Raw genomic sequence first — 16,500 nt, 5'->3', positions numbered from 1 at the left:
GAAACGGCAGAGCCATATTTTCTTATTGTCATGATCTTGATATCAGCGAACCTGAATTAACTACAATTCTTTTCGCTTTGGACGAAATACCGACACTGACAATCCTTTCGCAATTTTCTAAGCCGCCTCACGATGCCGCGAGTAGTAGACTACGCGCCTGCCTGGCTGTCCAGGCCCTCCCCAGGCGCTACATTCTTCTCGAGCTCGAATTCGAACAAGTATGCCGAGAGAGATACCGAGTCGTACTTTGGACCGATCAAAATCTTAGCGCGGAGGGGCACTGAAGTATTCGCCGTGGTGGATAATCAGATTCGATGGGCAAATCTTTCCCTGCTAAAAGACCAGTGGCAGGAAAGAGTGAGGCAAAAGAGAAAAGAGACAGGCTTTGGATCTACGGATGGAGGAAGTTCGTTCTCTGGTTCTATAAGAATCCCTAAAAATGGCGGCTTAAATGGAAAGGGAGCTGTGACAGACACGGGCGATGACGGGACGAGTTTCGCAGACAGCTCGTCGCACTACAGGGTGTGTTAGGCTTGTTCTGGAGTGTTAATAATTATCCCTAACTTCCCTAGGTTCTTACTGCGCCGATATATGGACAAATACGACAACTCGTCATTTCACCGAATGGAGCTTTCCTCGCCATCCTTACGTCCCATACCATCCATATTGCCATTTTGCCAGACTCGTCTCACCTGTCAGGCCCGGATTTCTCTCCTCTACGGCTGAGGACATACCAGCTTGGCCCTGCCACGCACGTCATCCCTGAATCCCCAGTCATTTGCGCACTTTGGCACCCTTTGGGAGTGTATGATAGCTATGGAGGATGTATCATTACAGTCACTGCAGACTCCGCCGTCCGCGTTTGGGAGGTTGACCGGAGAGACCACTGGTCCTTTGATCGCCCTGCTCTTGCTATCGATTTGAAAAAGCTAGTTGATGGGACGTCTTCCGAAGAAGATTTCGCACCCTCAGGGTTTGGTCAGAACAAAGGATTTTCTGCCGACGTATTTGACATGGAAGCCGCATCAGCATGTTTTGGTGGTCACGGGTACGATGACGAAAATGCGTGGGCGCCAATGACACTGTGGATATCAATGAGACAGGGCGACGTCTATGCGCTTTGCCCTCTTCTACCGTCGAAGTGGCGCTCTCCGTCGCTGGCTATTCCATGCTTCACTGCATCAATAGTCCATAAATTGGCAGCTGCACAAGAGGATATGTCTAAGGATGATGATGAACGGAAAGCTGTTGAACAGCAGTATACATGGCTCCAAGATATCGACAGTCAAGACCCGATATCACTAGCAGATGACTCCGGATTTTCGGAAATCCGATCTCGGCCAACAAAACCCAGCCCTATACCAAGGCTTCAAGGCCCATTTCAGTTCAGCATCGAGGAGGAGCCGGATGATCTTGATATAACGGATATCTTTGTGATCGCTGCTAAGTCGGAAACCGAGGACCTTTTAGCAGGTGAAGATGGAGATCTCCTTGGTGAGAATAAACAAGAGGGAATATCAGGGACCATTATTTGCCTCGCGACAGAAAAGGGCATGGTTCATATAGCTCTTGAAATGGATGGAATTGAGGGGCAATGGCTCCCGAGAAAGAGCCAGGGAACCTTCACGATGCCCGTGTCGGAAGCTTCAGAGCTCTTGCTGCTTGAGTCCTTAGAGACTGTAAGAGAAAAGTATTATCAGGCCAACTCTTGGCCTACATTCACAGGAGATGCCGTATCAAGGTATAATTTCTTTGTGACTACCGCCAACAGCGTTACGTTTATCTCCCTGTCCTCTTGGGCGCAGCGAATTGAGCCAGAGTTACAATCCGAAGATACAACCGGATCATCCTTCCGCATCAATATTATCTGTGACGGTGTCATTGCTGAACGAGAACAGCTTATTCAACTTCCAGAGTCTAGAGATGACAGTCCTGAGCACCTCACGAACAGCTCGGTGATGTACGATTTCGATTTAGGTTATATGCTGCTCACCTATGCCCCGTCTCAGGTTTCTGCTTTGGTTCTGGAATCGGCAGCAACCGGAGATTTGGAAAGCGCCCAAGATCTCATCCCCGTTGAACCGGATACCAACATTCATCAGGCTTACATGGGTATTCCTCAACGTGCGCCGTACCAAGTCCCTTCGGTTCTTTACTCTATCAACCCGTTAGAGATGTTTATCAACGATCATGTACCCCATGGTCGCAGACATGCCTTGAAAGATCCCATTCGCTTGTCGCCATCAACTCTCGATGTCATAACCAGTGCTCATAGGATCCTCAGTGCATATACTCACGCTCTCGAAAAAGCCGCTTCAGATCTTTTCCGAAGATGCGAGCGATTGCAAGGGGAGATGCGCGATCAATTGTGCCAGCTGGTGGATATTGCAGAAAGAATAAATGATGTCTCTCGGGGAACTGTTCGGCGAGTCCAACGACTTGACATAGCTGGCCGCGAAGAAGCTCTTGATTCGAGGATGGCCGCCGTTCAGTCCAAGCAAAAAGAGTTAATCTTGCGATATAACTCTCTTCGGAGCAAACTCATGAGGGCTGGCGGTCGGCCAATAAGTGATAAAGAAAAGGGTTGGATTCGAGAGGTTGATACATTAACAGAATCAATCGGAGGAGCTGATGGCGATGAAAGAACCGAATTGCTTGAAAGACTCAAAACCGTATGAAGCCGCTATGTTGATAATATTATTCCGGCCCTTTTACTGACAGTGTTGGTTATAGGCGAAATCTTTGGCTAAGGAACTTGTATCTGAATCGAAACGGCGTTCCGATAATTCCAATGAAGCTACCCCCGCCCGTATCGACGCGCGTTCAAGTCCATTGCATGTTCCGCCACGACTACAGAAGGCGAAAGTTGCAGATGCGATGAATATGGTTGAAAGAGAGTATGTTGCCCCAGCTGCTCCTGTCATTTATTGTGACTAATAGGGTGATACAATCTAGAGCTGCTGTCATTGACGCTATAACATCACGACTGGAACGGTTGAGCACCAGCATGCCCGAGCCCTGAGTCTTCTGTGTCCTAGAATTTCAAGTTTGTCCTCTTTACCGACATAACCACCTACTTATTCCTTTGATTGGTCAGTTGCATATGCGCGCCATTTCGACCTTGCACAGAGCCTGTCCCGCATCCGTATACCCTCTGATTGCGTGCGTTGGTGTCATGGATTACAGAATGGCCGCCTTCATGGCAAGTATAATGTCAAGACACCATGGGCCAGCTTTAAGTGAATAGGGCTGAGATTCCCTGCCTATATGTTCTGTGATGACACTCAGAATCTGTTCTTACTGAAACACTACTGCATCTGTATTAATTGAACATAGGAAAAATTTTGCTTTGGCCTGGTATTCCACCACTTATTTTCAATCCAACATCACCGTGGACAAACTTTGAAAGCCTTCCATTATTTCTCTCCTAATTTCATTATTCCGTCACCTGGAATAGTCCACTGTTGCCAAATTCCAGCCTATTTCTAACGGCTTTTCTTCCAAGTATTGTTTTCAAGATCCCAATGTTGTAATAAACTCCAAAATTACCGCAAAAAGCCAAAGACCAGGGGTTGCACGCGCCCAACTCCAGCCATTTTCTCCTTTTCTAGACGAACTTTGAGACGTTCAGATTTTTGTCCGCTCAGAGAAACTCGTCCTCCAAATCGGCCCGTTCCTCCACCAACGACGTCAACTCCTCCAGCACGATAGGCCAGTCGGGCACGACCAAATCATCCACCCTCGCCTCCCACTTCGTGACTTCTGCGAGGAACTTCCGCCACCAGTCCCAGCACATCTCTTTATCCATTACAGATATCGTGGAACGATGCAGCAGCAGCTCGCAGTGACGTTTGCACTCCTTCCAATACGCCAACGCACCCCTGAAGAAAGCGTCTCTTGTGGTCTGGTGACGCTCCTGATACGCCCTGTAAGCGCTCTCTTCGACGTGGAACTTCAAGGTAAAAGAAGGAATCTTAGCTGCGGGAGCGAGGGTTTGTCCGATCTCAAACCTGCGTGAGTACTCGATACCATCTCTCCCCCAGGCCTGTAAACGGTTGATTGCGGAACAGTGTTCTTGAAAGTGGATGGCGTTATCCGTAGGACAGAGCAGATATAAACGGTTCTTGATGTTTTTGTGGAGTTTTCTGAACTGGTCGTGGGCCTTTTCCGCAGCGTGATAAGCTTGACTGAAGGCACAGCGGATCTCGAGGGGTATGACGAACGAAAGGTGCTGGGGGAGGGAGGATCCGCTGACGACAGGTGCTGAGGTCGAACCCAAGGGCGCAGTGTATACTTGATTGTGATGCATTTTTGTTGGCGCTTGGAAATGAGGATGTATGCAAGGGAAGGAGAAAGGTTTGAGGGAAAGTCTGCCCTTTCTCTCGCTTTTGCTTTACAGGAGGAAAGCAAGAGCCAAAGGAGCACGTTGTCGACGTGCGACAATCGTCAGGATTTACTGCGTCCTGAAATGTAGAACGTGTTTCAATACAAATACAAACAAGTAGAGGTAAACAATGATAGTACTTGGAGAATCACGAGGAAAACCCGCTTTGGTAACAGGGCCTAGCCTTGTTTTGTAGCTCACTAGAAAGTGATGTGCTAATAACCTCGAGAAGGGACAGAGCAGAAACCATTCTGCAGGAAAACACCTGCAGCATGCTAGTTCGCGGCAACATCCCATGGAATCACAACGGAGCTAAAGGAATATGAGTCGACATTGGATTCAAGAACTAAAACTAAAAGAGGACTTTTATTATGAAAAAACCGCAGAATACCTTCCGCCCGTTCATACTCCCAAGAAAGGAAATCCAGGTTGTATCCGATACCAGCTCACTCGGCGGGATCCTTGCGTTTTTAATAGTATGCTTAGGATCCTACCTTACCATTAACTTAGCATTCGAAAGAATCATGGGAAGTAGCAAAACGCGAGGAACTTACCGCCACCTTCTCACGAATCAAAGACTACGCGGCATGTCTCTGAGCGTCTCTGCGCAAGAAGTCCAGCGCCGGATGATCATGCCATTCAGGGAAGCGATATTCGACAATTTGCTGTTGGAGCTCTGCATAATCGCGAAACTCTTTGGTGCAACCTTCAAGGGTGTCAGTCTGGAGGATGGTAGAGTAATAACGGAGCCAGATTTTCAACGATCCACAGATCGATTTATACGCTTGCATCTGGTAGTCTCTCAACATGTTATACGTCAGCCGCATCTCCTCCAGGTAGCGTTCCCAGTCTCTTTTCCCTTCTTGAGCAGGTTTCTTGAGGCATCCCGCATAGAACCGCAGTGATCGGTTGTGCTGCTGGCGTAGAAAGTCCCATCCAGTCAAACTGTGGACCCGAATGTACGCCATGGTGTTGACCATAGCTTTGGCTTGCGCATCAATGGCTTGGATGCTTGTGTGTGGTGGAATACCTGTCTGTGCCGGGCCCAATGGGGCGTTTGCTCGGATAAAGTTCCCAGTAAGTGGAACGCTTGTATGTTGGCCCGGCATTTCATTCGGATTGCCCTGGGCGGGAGTGGGGGCTTGAGGTATAAACCCAATATTTGGCTGGGAGGGAGGATCGATATTGGCAGCTGGAAGCTCCGCAATGGGGTTCGGATTTGCTTGGTACCCGGTATTATTGAAGCTCTCGAACATAGCGAGAAACTCTTGGTCGCTCATATTCAAAAAAGTTTCAGTGCCGAGATCTGGAATGGGTAAGTCATCCCGTTGCATATTATCACCGATCTGAGGCCCCGGAGACATCACATTTCCACCCGAAACAAGAGACGCAGACAGCTCTCCACTATTTCCTGGGTGCATCTGGTTGCCGCTTGGGCTGTTCGCGACTCCAGCCATCTGAGGAAAATTGAGTCGAAGACCATAAACATGGCACGACGGAGGGTGAGAGGAATAACTTACAGGGAAGCTGTGGTTCTCTTCTTCAGCCATGGCCAAATCCCTCTTCGGAGTAGGTCTATGGTGTCCTAAGGGGGGATATTAAGACCACAGATTGAAGAGTAAACCAGGATTATGCCTAACAACAGATATTTCAATTTTTGTTTTGTGGGATATAGAGATAAAGCAACAGCATGAAACAGGAGAAAAAACACAATAAATAGAGGGGGTTGGTTTCTGCGACGATTTTGATGCTAGCATAACGTTTTGAAAACACTTGATTTGGAATAGGCCGAAAGACATCGGACACTAGGGGCATATGAGGACCAAACAATGTTCTGAATTGGTATAGCATCCTAGATACATGTGAAGTAGACTCATTGATTCATTCAATCCTTATTGTTCCAGGTCAGTTGGACTCTATTGTGCATCAACAAATCCTTGATATACATACCTTTCAATAAGATGGACTCCAGACTGTGTTTCCACAATTCCACTGATCTGCCCCGGTTTGAGAGCAAATGACGCATCTTCGAATTCCTTTTGCATAACTCCACGGCCAAAGAATCCACTGTGTCATGGTAAGCATATCTTACGGCAGAAGGACAATGCGTCACTGACAGGTCTCCCTTCTTCCGTGCGCTGCTGCAATCCGATTCAGTCATCGCAATGTTCCCGAGGGTCGCCTCTCCAGACATAATGCGCTGCAAATGGCCATTGAGAATTTCAATCGCCTCCTCCTTGGAACGCGTGATGTTCGCCTCTCTCCAGCTGGTCGGCCTGCGGCTGTCTCGGTGCTTAATGAGCAGATGGCTTGCCCTGATTTGGCCCTCTTTTTGGCTGGAGCCTGTGTAGCGATCTGGCGGGCCACTGTGATACGTGGCCATGTACACCTTCAGCTTCTCCGTGTCGGTATCAGCAGGGGGCTCCCAGCGCGATTCCTTAGTATGTGGGTTGAAGTAGTAGGGCAACTTCTTCGAATTGGAATGACGAACTTCCCATCCTGGAGGAAGCCCCGACTCTGCCTATGAACAGTCACCAATACAGTCCTTTTGATCGACCTAGGGAGCGGACTCCCGCAGGTAAATCATCAGGAACTCACCATGGTTTCTACTGTCGACAAACGGTAGGCAATTGTTGGCCAGCAATTGAGAGAAGGAATGTTCAGCAACTATTTATGTAGTGGCCGGCTTCTATTATCCTCAGCTGCGTGAAAAGGTATCTCTGCTGTGCTCCCTATCTCATTCACTGCTATCTCTATCTCTTCTCTAGGGCGAACGGCAGGGTGCTTGTGCTCCTGAAGATGGACAGGTGACCGTCAGTGAACGTTGGCTGCTCCAAAGGCGAGCAGGTAGGGCTGAGGGGACCGTGCACCGCGCTTGTCCGCATCCAGCCAAGCGGCTTTTTCTCCCCAAGCAATCCATCACGCTTCCAGTCTCCCACGCCTTCAGTCTCCAGGATCGCTTCAGAGTCCTATTAGTACAGAGCACAGTTTGATTTCTCTTTTGACATCCCCTAGCCTCCTATAGCCCCCTCCACTGCATCTTCGCATCGGAACCCCCCACCAGCCAAAATGTCCGCTTCTCCCTCGTCTACCACTGGTGGAGACCAGTCTCAGGGCATCGACCAGATTCATTTCCGCTTCTGTCGCGAATGGTAAGAAAGTCGTCCCTCGCTATATGGTCGCGCGCCATCCACTGACTTTTTATCCTCTTAGCTCCAACCTTCTTTACCCCAAAGAAGATCGTGCCACGAATACATTGATGTTTTCCTGCCGCACTTGCCATGTCGGCGAACCCGCCACCTCTCACTGCGTTTACCAGAACAAACTCAACAGCCAAGTAGGCGACACAGCCGGTGTGACTCAGGATGTTGGATCTGATCCTACGGTTGGTATCCCTTTCTGCACTCTCTGCGGAGAGCAGATTGCCCATAAGCAGCCCGAACAACCTGCCAGCTCCACCTATCACATAAGCCTCCTCAACCAGACTTTCCTGCTTTTTGACCAAGAAGAGGACGGAGAAGAAGAAGAAGAAGAATGATGATGATGATGATTATCCCACTTCAAACATGCCCCTATCACTATAAAAGGGCACTGTTGCTAATGATTACGCCTTTTCGATAGCTGCCGAGGTCAAATAGACTTTGCCCAAGCTGCGGAGAGAACGAGGCGGTGTTCTTTCAGTCACAACAACGGTCAGCGGAGACAGGAATGGTGAGATACCTTTGATAGCCCCAAACAGTTATGGTCTACGTGTCAGGTCATCTAATACGATCTCTTGGTGCATAGAAATTGTACTACGTTTGCTGTGCATGCGGAAAGGTGTTCACATGATGATTTTATCGATGACGCTCAAAGCGACACGACGGACTTTTCTTTTTCGATCGACATATATTGGCGTTTTGGATAGGAGTTTTGGTTTTGAAATGGATGGGTATAAATGGTCATGACGATGCTACATTCCCCGGACTAAAAATACATTGAAAAGAATTCTAATATCCCATAAATCTAATATCCCATAAATGTGCGCCGCGGTATTTTACACATGCATTGGTGCCAAAGATAATATTTTCGACCATTTTTTGTTCCGTAGTTCCGCTCCAACAACTCCTATGTCATTGTGTTAGCAGCGTTGTGAAGTGTAATCGGCATGTGGAAGAGACCAGCTCACCGTTCAATCTCGTCCCGATCGGGTCCCCGGACTTGTTGATAAGGACGCATGCATTGTCATCAAACTTGATGCAACTACCATCCGGTCTTTGTATATTTTGCCTTGCTCTCACAACAACGGCGTGTCTGACATCTCCGCGACGGACTTTGTTTGCGATGGCTGTGCTGGCACCGCTAGCCTCCGATCCAAAGTTACGCTGCTTTTGCACTACGACGATGATCCGGTCACCTATCGCAAGGAAGAGGTTAGGTATTCGGTGGGTATTCCAGTCGATCAGATGTAGGACTAACCGATTGTCGCTGCTCCTTTCTTCTTCAGGACGGCGGCGCACTCGACAACGGCGGCGCCGGAATTGTCGATACAGTTTAATAGCGTCTGTAAAGGGCATGTGAGTATGGGAACCACCAAAACATAGCATTGGAAGCACACGTTACTTGCCTTGATCTGTATACTCATCTTGATAGCATCATGCACTGCGGATAAACCTCGTGTTTGCAGCTCGCCGTCGTCAAATTCGGAGCTTTGCGAAGAGCGTCAATTGGAGGATCGAACACGGACAATTACATTCGCCGTGTTCCGTGGCTGGCTGCTGACATAATGTTACGCCAAACTCAAAAGCGCTTCCCGTCTCCGTGTCGAGCAGCGCCCTTTTTCGCGCCGTCGAGGTACAGGAGCAGAGCGCACCATTCTTGGGTTATTGGATGAGGACAACACCGCTGCTTGTTCGCATGCGTGCGCCCTCTACAATGATTGAGCTCTTCTGGAGCTTAATCGTCTTCCTTGATCTGTAACATCCTCTATTTGTGTTCGGCGCATGGTGTTTCTTCCCGCTTTAGCTTGCCTTCCCAGACCTCCTTTCCATATGTTTTTTTGAGCCTCTATAGAACTATAGTTGCCATTTACATGCTCAATTCATGGATAGATATTCATTGGCACTCTTTGCATTCTTTCTACCCTAATGGCACCTACTCCACCGCCAAAGCAGAAAGGAAAGTTGACCCTTGCTCAGCTTGCGGCTTACGATGACATTGTCACCGACGCGTTGGTCGATCGCGTGAGACTCTTGCCCCGTAACACAGTAATTCGCTCTGACAGCTGATTATGTAGGCGTTTTTCTGGACCAAGATTCGTAAGAACCGACCCAAATACTTTGCCGTTCGGGGCGTTGTGGAGGACGATGTCACCTCGATATTGCTCCACGACGTTATCGTCGCCAAAGACGTGATAAAGGCGGAAAAATCATTGCTGAATCTCTCGGGCCTCAGAAAATATGTTGAGAAGCTCAAATCTGACAAGGAGAAGGAATGGTTCCGTCGCCACCTTCGAAAATATATTGCAATTTACCTCCCCGACTGCCCTTTCGAAGTCACGACTACGAACCGCTACACCATCACTACCCATGAGGCTGCGCTGTCAGCCAGGAAATTTATACGCACGGGTGACACTATTAAGCATCTTTCGGGGACCCTCGTCGCAATTACCCCTGAGGAGGAAAAGACCCTCGACTTGACAAGGCGAGATTTCAGTATTGTCATGTCAAGTAGGAAAAAGACACCATCGCTTTTCCTTGGACCAGCGAGATTCTCGAATCATGACTGCAATCCCAACGCCCGGCTGGTTACAAAGGGCTCAGAAGGCATGGAAATCGTGGCCATTAGGGACATATCCATCGGCGAAGAGATTACGGTGTCATACGGGGAAAATTACTTCGGGGTAGATAATTGCGAATGCCTCTGCCATACTTGCGAACTTTCCCTGAGCAATGGATGGTCCCCAGGTGGCCCGCCGGAACACGATAGTCGTGCCTCCACACCAGAATCAACAACAGAACACCAGGAGAAAAGTTCCTCAGGCTCCGAGAAGAGAAAAAGCCCTCCCGAATCTCCTTCACACCCGTCAGAAGATATGCCTTCAAAAAGGCCTAGGTTCGAAAACATATTAAATCTACGACTAGAGCTTTCCCCTCCAAGCAGCCCTGACCCTATTGCTGAGCCTTTGATCACGGTTAACGGCGGCTTACGTGCGTTGAGAAGTCACTTCGCTTCGTTGGCCGGTAAATCTGACCTACGACACTTTCAGAAACCCCATTCGAATTTCATCTCAGCCTCGTCTTCGAGCGACCAAACTTCCTGCAGTTTATGTCCGGATGACGAGGCACCTACTTCCACGAGGTCAACGTCAGCCACGTCGGTCAGCGATTCAAATGTGCCGGTAAAAACTGAACCTACAGTGGAGCAGCAACCCAGGGCCTCATCTGAAACCGCCAGCAAGACCATTTCGGGAGATCATGGTTTACACGTTCAAGACGTTATCCGAGATAATGACGAATCGGACTTATCAGACCTCTCGGCATCGTGGGAAATCAATGACCGTGAAATGACAGCTGTCAAGCGAGAGCCTGTTAAGAAGAAGAAGAGGAAACGAAAAAGTAGCATTATCCCCACTATTGAACATGAAGCCCCAAAAGCGCGAACGCCGGGCGATTATACGAAAACTCCAAAGCTCCTTGCACAGCGGTATGACCGCTGGGTGGATTGCCAGACGTGTAATGCTTGGTTTGTCCAAGGAGACGCCTATCTCACTCGGAAAGAATGTCCACGATGCGAACGACATTCCAAGCTATATGGCTATCGTTGGCCTAAAACCGACAGGGAAGGTCGGAATGATACTGAGGAGCGTGTGATGGATCATCGCACTATCCACCGGTTCTTGAGGACGGAAGATGAAGCGCGTGTTCAGCGCCGAGGCCGTGGTGTCAGCCATGCAACCAGTCCGACGCCGGACGTTTCTGAGAACAAGACAGAAACGGATGCAAGCGAATTCGGCGACGAAAGACGACTTACAAGGTCACTGAGGCGTGCGAGGAGTTCTTTACATCTAGCAATATGATTGCAGTAAAATCCGCTGCTAGACTTCTGCATAACCTGGTTCTTGACCATTGAGTTACCCAATATTTTGCATCTTTTTGTGCATTTAGATTTTTGCAACTGCAAAAATCCTTTGGGGGAACATGGTGAATCGGCCTATTTTGTATGAATATATGGGACCTTTATTCAGAATTGAATGCTTTTGTGCGACTTTGGGCTTAGGTCATATTCGTCGATGGCAATATAGAATTAGCCTTTGTTTCCCAAGGTGCTGAGAGTTCCTGTCCTTCCTTGCCTTCTTACTCCCAAAAAAACCACATGAGGCGGAGGCAGCCAATATACTATCCTATCATACTCATCGATTCCCACTTCATACCCAGCGGCCTGAAGCTGCTCACATGCAGACTGGTCAACATATCTCCGCCACCTATTATCCAACACATGGCCCACAAACCCCTGATCGAATTTTGGGGTGTAAGGCCGGTATCTGCCCTCTGGAAATTCCATTCTGACCCTGGCTTCGGAGAGTCCTTGTTTCTTCGCTCTTTGGAGAGCCTGCTCACGCAGGAAGCGCTGGCGGCGCGATTCCACCCAATCTCTGTTGGACCAGAATTCTGGAGGTGTGCGGGCGATGCGCTTGAGGGTTTCGCGTGTGGTCTCACGGGGGAAGTGGAGATCGTCCCGGAACCCAGACCATCAGTGAGGAATGGCATTGTTTTCGGTCGTGGGATGGTTCAACAGGCCTTAGCGAGAAAGCGCAGTATTGGCAAGGAAGATTTGTATGTGTGAGCACGTTGTGATTTTTTCTGGGCTTGATGAAGAAGGAATCATGTATTTCCTTGCTGATTTGTCCAAGCAGGATTTTTGTACTTCAGTCAAACTGTTGGCTCTAGGAACTATATCTACTTGTAAGTGGTTTGATGATTGTTTGCCTCTACAATTGACGCGCTGCGGCTGTCTACTTGTGTATAACACTTAATATGAACTTTTACAGTGCCTAAAAGTGTTTGTGGGCTTGCTTTGACAAACAGTATCCCGGAAAAAAAACAAAAAGCCAAAAAAAAAAAAAAGGAAGAAAGAAAGAAAAGAAAAAAACAAATAACAGGAACAGCTTACCCGGGCACAGAATGTGACCGAAGTATATGCCACCCATCCCACCTTTCACTGATCATTTCTCCCTAAAAGCCTTCTTGCATCTTGTGTGCTACATTGGCTCTCTACGTGCAGCCCCGTGGAGAGGAGGTATCTGTGGAGGAGGATGGTCGACTCCAGGAGCCCTTGACAGATTCTCTCCCACGTCCGGTCTCCTCATCGGTTGCCTGGGTCGGAGTCTCCATCCCTTCTCTCCAGGCGGCCACTCACTTTCTTCACTCTCGGGCGGCGCTTCATTTCTAAACGAAAAACCAAAGTAAGCAGGGAGCATACCAATGCTACACGATAGACTCACCGTTTTACTCTTTTTCCCTTCCGCCTGCGCCCTGAAGGTCCTGGTGAATGTGCTATATGATAAAATTCCCTTGCGGTGTGCGGATTGCCTTGCGTTTCGATTAGTATCTCGACCGTCGACCGGCGTGCAAATTTGGTGTAACACTTACCATTACCGCCCATCAGACCAGCCCCGCCGCTGCCAATACCCATGGCAAAAGCGTTTGGATGTGCTATATTGTCCCTCAGCGCCCCTGCAGCAACAGCAGGCTGATACATTTCTTGTATCATTTGTGCCGGTGCTGCCGCCGCCGCCGCTGCAGGAGCAGGCGGAAATTGTTGTGGAAGCTGAGGCGCTTGCTGAGCTTGAAGATGACGAGAAACAACAGAGGGTTGTGCTGGCTCTGGCTCCTTTTCTTTCCTTCTGGCTTTCCTTTGCTCGGTTCGCGCTTTAGTATGCTCTGTCTCTGCCTTGAAGAAGTCAGCCACGGAAGTCACCAGGCTATCAAGGAGACTGTCTTCACGACGCCGTCTCCAGCTTCCGTTCTCCCTCAATCTGCGGCGACGCCGGTGTCTTGACCGATGTCTGCAGCTGTAGCAGCTACAGTGGCTCCTTGTAGACCCGCGATCATCATCCTGTGATAGTTCCGCTATGCAAGAGATTATATTTCCCATATTCTAACGGCGCAGGGAGTGGATATCGCCAACCTTTCTCTGGCCCAAGATGCACGCTGAGACCGTGTCAGATAGAAGGCAGCGACGGGCTTTTAACAATCTTGTAGATGATTGCATTGTCCATCTTCATTAGTCGGATGAAGGCGTGTGGGCAGTCGAGTTACGCTGCTTGCTCAATGACGTGTTTGCTCGGCGGAAGGATTGCCCCTGTTGCCCAAACGAAACAAATGCCATCAGGCGAGAATGGTAGCAAAAGGCTGCAAGCAAATTATTGAAAAATCAAATCATGCACTTAAGTGAGAAGGCTTGTCACACCTGGAATCCTAGATCTAGGGCAAACAAAACCTTGCTTTTTTTTCCCTCTTTGGAATACATCCTTGATCTCCCCCCCAGAGTATCCAAAGTGAAAGCATGCATTTTCTTCCGCTTAACCTTAAAAATGTGGGTTAGGAAACATAAGTATTATGTATATCAAATTGTCATGTTCTTTTAAAGTGGTGTCCTTGACTCCGTTCCAACTTCTTCCCACCAGTAAACCCAATTTGTAGCCGCTAGATATCCAAGATCTATAAATACAGTCAATACCAGTGCTCCAAACACCAGGCATGCAGTTTTACATCCATCTATAGTAAAATAGTAATACAGGACGAAGGGAATAACAGAGTGTTAGTGATATATATGCATCGTAGATCGGTGGCGGTTCGCCAGCTTATATCAAGGCCTGGCCCCGGTACATGGCCTCCCTGACTTCTCTGACCACGTCCTTTCGGTCTTTCTTGCCGACCAAAACAATACCGCGACCTCGCCTACCCATTCGGCCAAGGCGGCCGAGGCGGTGAATGAAGTCGATAGTCGAATGAGGGACATCGTAGAGGATGACAGTCTTAACAGCAACGGTGTCAATACCGCGAGAACCAAGATCGGTCACAACGAGGACCTTCGTGTTGGACAGGCGATTGGACCTCTCATTGCCTGGCCTGACGTTGACAAAGGGAACTGAATCATCATCAGATCGATTCCCCTTCAACATTTTGTAATCTTCTGGTTGCGGCGGATTTTTTTCAGTTGTAAATTCGGCTAGGATTTGGGCCTGGCGCTTCTCCGAAGTGTCCCGGGTCAGGGAGACAGCGTTGATGCCCTTAGTTACCAAGAACTCGGCGACTTCGGCTGCGGTTTCTCGTTCGTTGACAAAGACAATTATGGATTTTGGCTCCTTTTGGCCGGTGACTTGGTAACCAACGTCGGCGTCGTAGGGGTTCCCCGACCTTCCAATGGACCAGATGGCGTCTGCGCAGGCCAAATGTCTCCTACCGCGATACGGTTCCTTGTCAATATCCACTACACCAAGCTGGACTCTTCGGGGGATCGCGTGAAGGTTAGGGGTTACGAGTCTTCGGATCTGTGGAAATCGTTCACGAAGGCGATTATCGAGGGAACGTGGAATGGTAGCGGAGCAGAGGATGAGCTGCTTAAGAGTCGGAGCTGTCCTGTCAATGATGGTGTTGGTCTTTGGAGAGAAGGATTTATCGAAAAGGGAGTCGGCCTCGTCCACAACGAGATGGGTGACGCGGCTGAAGATATAGGGATTGGCTTCAGCAATCGAGGCCACGAGATAAGGCGTGGTGACGAGGATGTCGAGGCCATTGGGATTGAAGAGGGTCCTTCTGATTTTCCGTGGAGTGTAATTGGAAGCGAGGAGCGCGGATCGATATTTTACGGTGTGGGCAAGCTGCTTTACGATTCGGCCAATCTGCTCAACGAGCTCGGACGTGGGGACGAGGATTATGGCTTTCGGTTTGACCACACTCTTCGGAGCATTTATGGGCTCTTCTTCTTCTTCTCCAGGCGATTCCAACTCAAACAGGTTTTGGTTTTTTTCCCCTGCCTGTTCCTGTTCCTTCTTCAGTTCTTCCTTTGCCATTCGTTCTTCTTCCTCCTTATCCTTAGCCTCCGTACGTTTTATGGCATCTACGACCGGAAGCAGGTAAGCCAAAGTCTTCCCCGAGCCAGTCTCGGCAGCCAGGAGATACTGGTCGAATCGCGGCATGTCCTCCTGGCCTTCCTCGGGTCTGGGGGTAGCAGAGCCCTGTCTGAGAATCGCGGGTATGGCCAATCGTTGAATGGGCGTCGGCGTGACATATTCCAGACCGGGCAGGGCGCTGTCGTAGACGGACTGGCGGACGGAAGGCAGCAGATCGAATTGGTCGAAGCTGGTGATGTTTGAGATCTTGGACTTGATGGAGGTTCTACGACCGTACGACACGGACGAAAGGGCTGTCTGCATCTTCAGCGCTTTGAAGAGCTCCGGCTGCTTCTTCTCAGAGTCATCCTTGTCCTTTTTGAACGACGTCCTCTTGAGCTCGGCCTGGGATCGCGGTCGCTGGCGGTCTCGCAGGTTCGCACGGCGCTGGTTCATCCCGCCGAAGGGACCGTTCTGATGCCGGACCGACTTTCGCTTTTCGCCGTATTTCACAGTGGACTGGGCGACATTGGGCGAGAGGGCCATGCGAGAGGGTGTGCGACGTCGCGGTCGGGCGGAGGATGCGTGTCTCACTGCCTGCAGCAGCGAAGACGCCGAAGACTGTGCAGGCAGCGAGGATACAGTCTTAAGCCGGCACTGGAGACAGACATGGGGAAGAAAGGCGGACATGCGCAGCCGGGAGAGGTGGGAGAATGAGGTCATGGTATGCTGGCAGCACGCGGTCTGGAAACGGCGTGTGCTGGGCAAGTTTTGCGGCTGGGTGGATGACGGCGACGATGCCTTGAAGATTTTCACGCCAAGGCTCCGGGGCAGCTCGAAAGTTGGCGGTGTTGCCGTGCCAACGAGCAGCATCCACACTGCAAGGATGCCAATGTCAACATTGACGGGCGATGATGGTGGCGGGCGGCTCTGGAAGAGCTGAGACATTCCCGCGAGACTCTGTGTTTATCAGACCTCGACTCCCGGCTCGAACAACAACAACAATAATAATAATATAATA

General features: G+C 49.5%; 9 protein-coding genes across 9 annotated transcripts; 3 read left to right on the top strand and 6 right to left on the bottom strand.

Annotated features, from left to right (window-relative positions):
- Window positions 1-132: 132 nt before the first annotated feature.
- On the top strand, window positions 133-3,427 carry D8B26_002286 (uncharacterized protein; the record flags this gene model as incomplete). Its single annotated transcript, XM_003066201.2, has 4 exons — window positions 133-522; window positions 573-2,672; window positions 2,734-2,897; window positions 2,956-3,427. 4 exons carry the CDS (start codon window positions 133-135, stop codon window positions 3,020-3,022), a joined length of 2,721 nt encoding a protein of 906 aa, XP_003066247.2. The 3' UTR covers window positions 3,023-3,427.
- A 216-nt stretch (window positions 3,428-3,643) lies between these two features.
- On the bottom strand, window positions 3,644-4,309 carry D8B26_002285 (uncharacterized protein; the record flags this gene model as incomplete). The annotated part of the gene is made up of 1 exon (XM_066123784.1): window positions 3,644-4,309. One exon carries the CDS (start codon window positions 4,307-4,309, stop codon window positions 3,644-3,646), a length of 666 nt encoding a protein of 221 aa, XP_065979859.1.
- A 653-nt stretch (window positions 4,310-4,962) lies between these two features.
- On the bottom strand, window positions 4,963-5,934 carry D8B26_002284 (uncharacterized protein; the record flags this gene model as incomplete). The annotated part of the gene is made up of 2 exons (XM_003066200.2): window positions 4,963-5,841; window positions 5,905-5,934. 2 exons carry the CDS (start codon window positions 5,932-5,934, stop codon window positions 4,963-4,965), a joined length of 909 nt encoding a protein of 302 aa, XP_003066246.2.
- Window positions 5,935-6,204: 270 nt separating this feature from the next.
- SSP1 (protein kinase ssp1) lies at window positions 6,205-7,181 on the bottom strand. The gene is made up of 4 exons (XM_003066199.2): window positions 6,983-7,181; window positions 6,502-6,905; window positions 6,335-6,451; window positions 6,205-6,275 (listed from the first exon to the last, which is right to left on the bottom strand). Exons 1-4 carry the CDS (start codon window positions 6,983-6,985, stop codon window positions 6,266-6,268), a joined length of 534 nt encoding a protein of 177 aa, XP_003066245.1. The 5' UTR covers window positions 6,986-7,181; the 3' UTR covers window positions 6,205-6,265.
- Window positions 7,182-7,357: 176 nt separating this feature from the next.
- D8B26_002282 (uncharacterized protein) lies at window positions 7,358-8,243 on the top strand. Its single transcript, XM_003066198.2, has 4 exons — window positions 7,358-7,536; window positions 7,598-7,769; window positions 8,006-8,095; window positions 8,171-8,243. Exons 1-4 carry the CDS (start codon window positions 7,454-7,456, stop codon window positions 8,213-8,215), a joined length of 390 nt encoding a protein of 129 aa, XP_003066244.1. The 5' UTR covers window positions 7,358-7,453; the 3' UTR covers window positions 8,216-8,243.
- A 175-nt stretch (window positions 8,244-8,418) lies between these two features.
- On the bottom strand, window positions 8,419-9,008 carry D8B26_002281 (uncharacterized protein; the record flags this gene model as incomplete). Its single annotated transcript, XM_066123783.1, has 4 exons — window positions 8,419-8,491; window positions 8,553-8,780; window positions 8,843-8,927; window positions 8,982-9,008. The coding sequence occupies 4 exons, from the start codon at window positions 9,006-9,008 to the stop codon at window positions 8,421-8,423; spliced, it is 411 nt and encodes a 136-aa protein (XP_065979858.1). The 3' UTR covers window positions 8,419-8,420.
- Window positions 9,009-9,510: 502 nt separating this feature from the next.
- SET9 (Histone-lysine N-methyltransferase set9) lies at window positions 9,511-11,441 on the top strand (the record flags this gene model as incomplete). Its single annotated transcript, XM_003066196.2, has 2 exons — window positions 9,511-9,606; window positions 9,660-11,441. 2 exons carry the CDS (start codon window positions 9,511-9,513, stop codon window positions 11,439-11,441), a joined length of 1,878 nt encoding a protein of 625 aa, XP_003066242.2.
- A 593-nt stretch (window positions 11,442-12,034) lies between these two features.
- D8B26_002279 (uncharacterized protein) lies at window positions 12,035-13,519 on the bottom strand (the record flags this gene model as incomplete). Its single annotated transcript, XM_066123782.1, has 3 exons — window positions 12,035-12,810; window positions 12,867-12,954; window positions 13,015-13,519. 3 exons carry the CDS (start codon window positions 13,517-13,519, stop codon window positions 12,624-12,626), a joined length of 780 nt encoding a protein of 259 aa, XP_065979857.1. The 3' UTR covers window positions 12,035-12,623.
- A 709-nt stretch (window positions 13,520-14,228) lies between these two features.
- On the bottom strand, window positions 14,229-16,427 carry MRH4 (RNA helicase; the record flags this gene model as incomplete). The annotated part of the gene is made up of 1 exon (XM_003066195.2): window positions 14,229-16,427. One exon carries the CDS (start codon window positions 16,425-16,427, stop codon window positions 14,229-14,231), a length of 2,199 nt encoding a protein of 732 aa, XP_003066241.2.
- Between the last annotated feature and the right edge of the window lie 73 nt (window positions 16,428-16,500).

Source organism: Coccidioides posadasii, chromosome 1, assembly GCF_018416015.2.
Source record: "Coccidioides posadasii str. Silveira chromosome 1, complete sequence".
Lineage (NCBI taxonomy): Eukaryota > Fungi > Ascomycota > Eurotiomycetes > Onygenales > Onygenaceae > Coccidioides > Coccidioides posadasii.
Note: the sequence above shows the minus strand (reverse complement) of the source record. Positions and strands in the feature narration are given on the sequence as shown.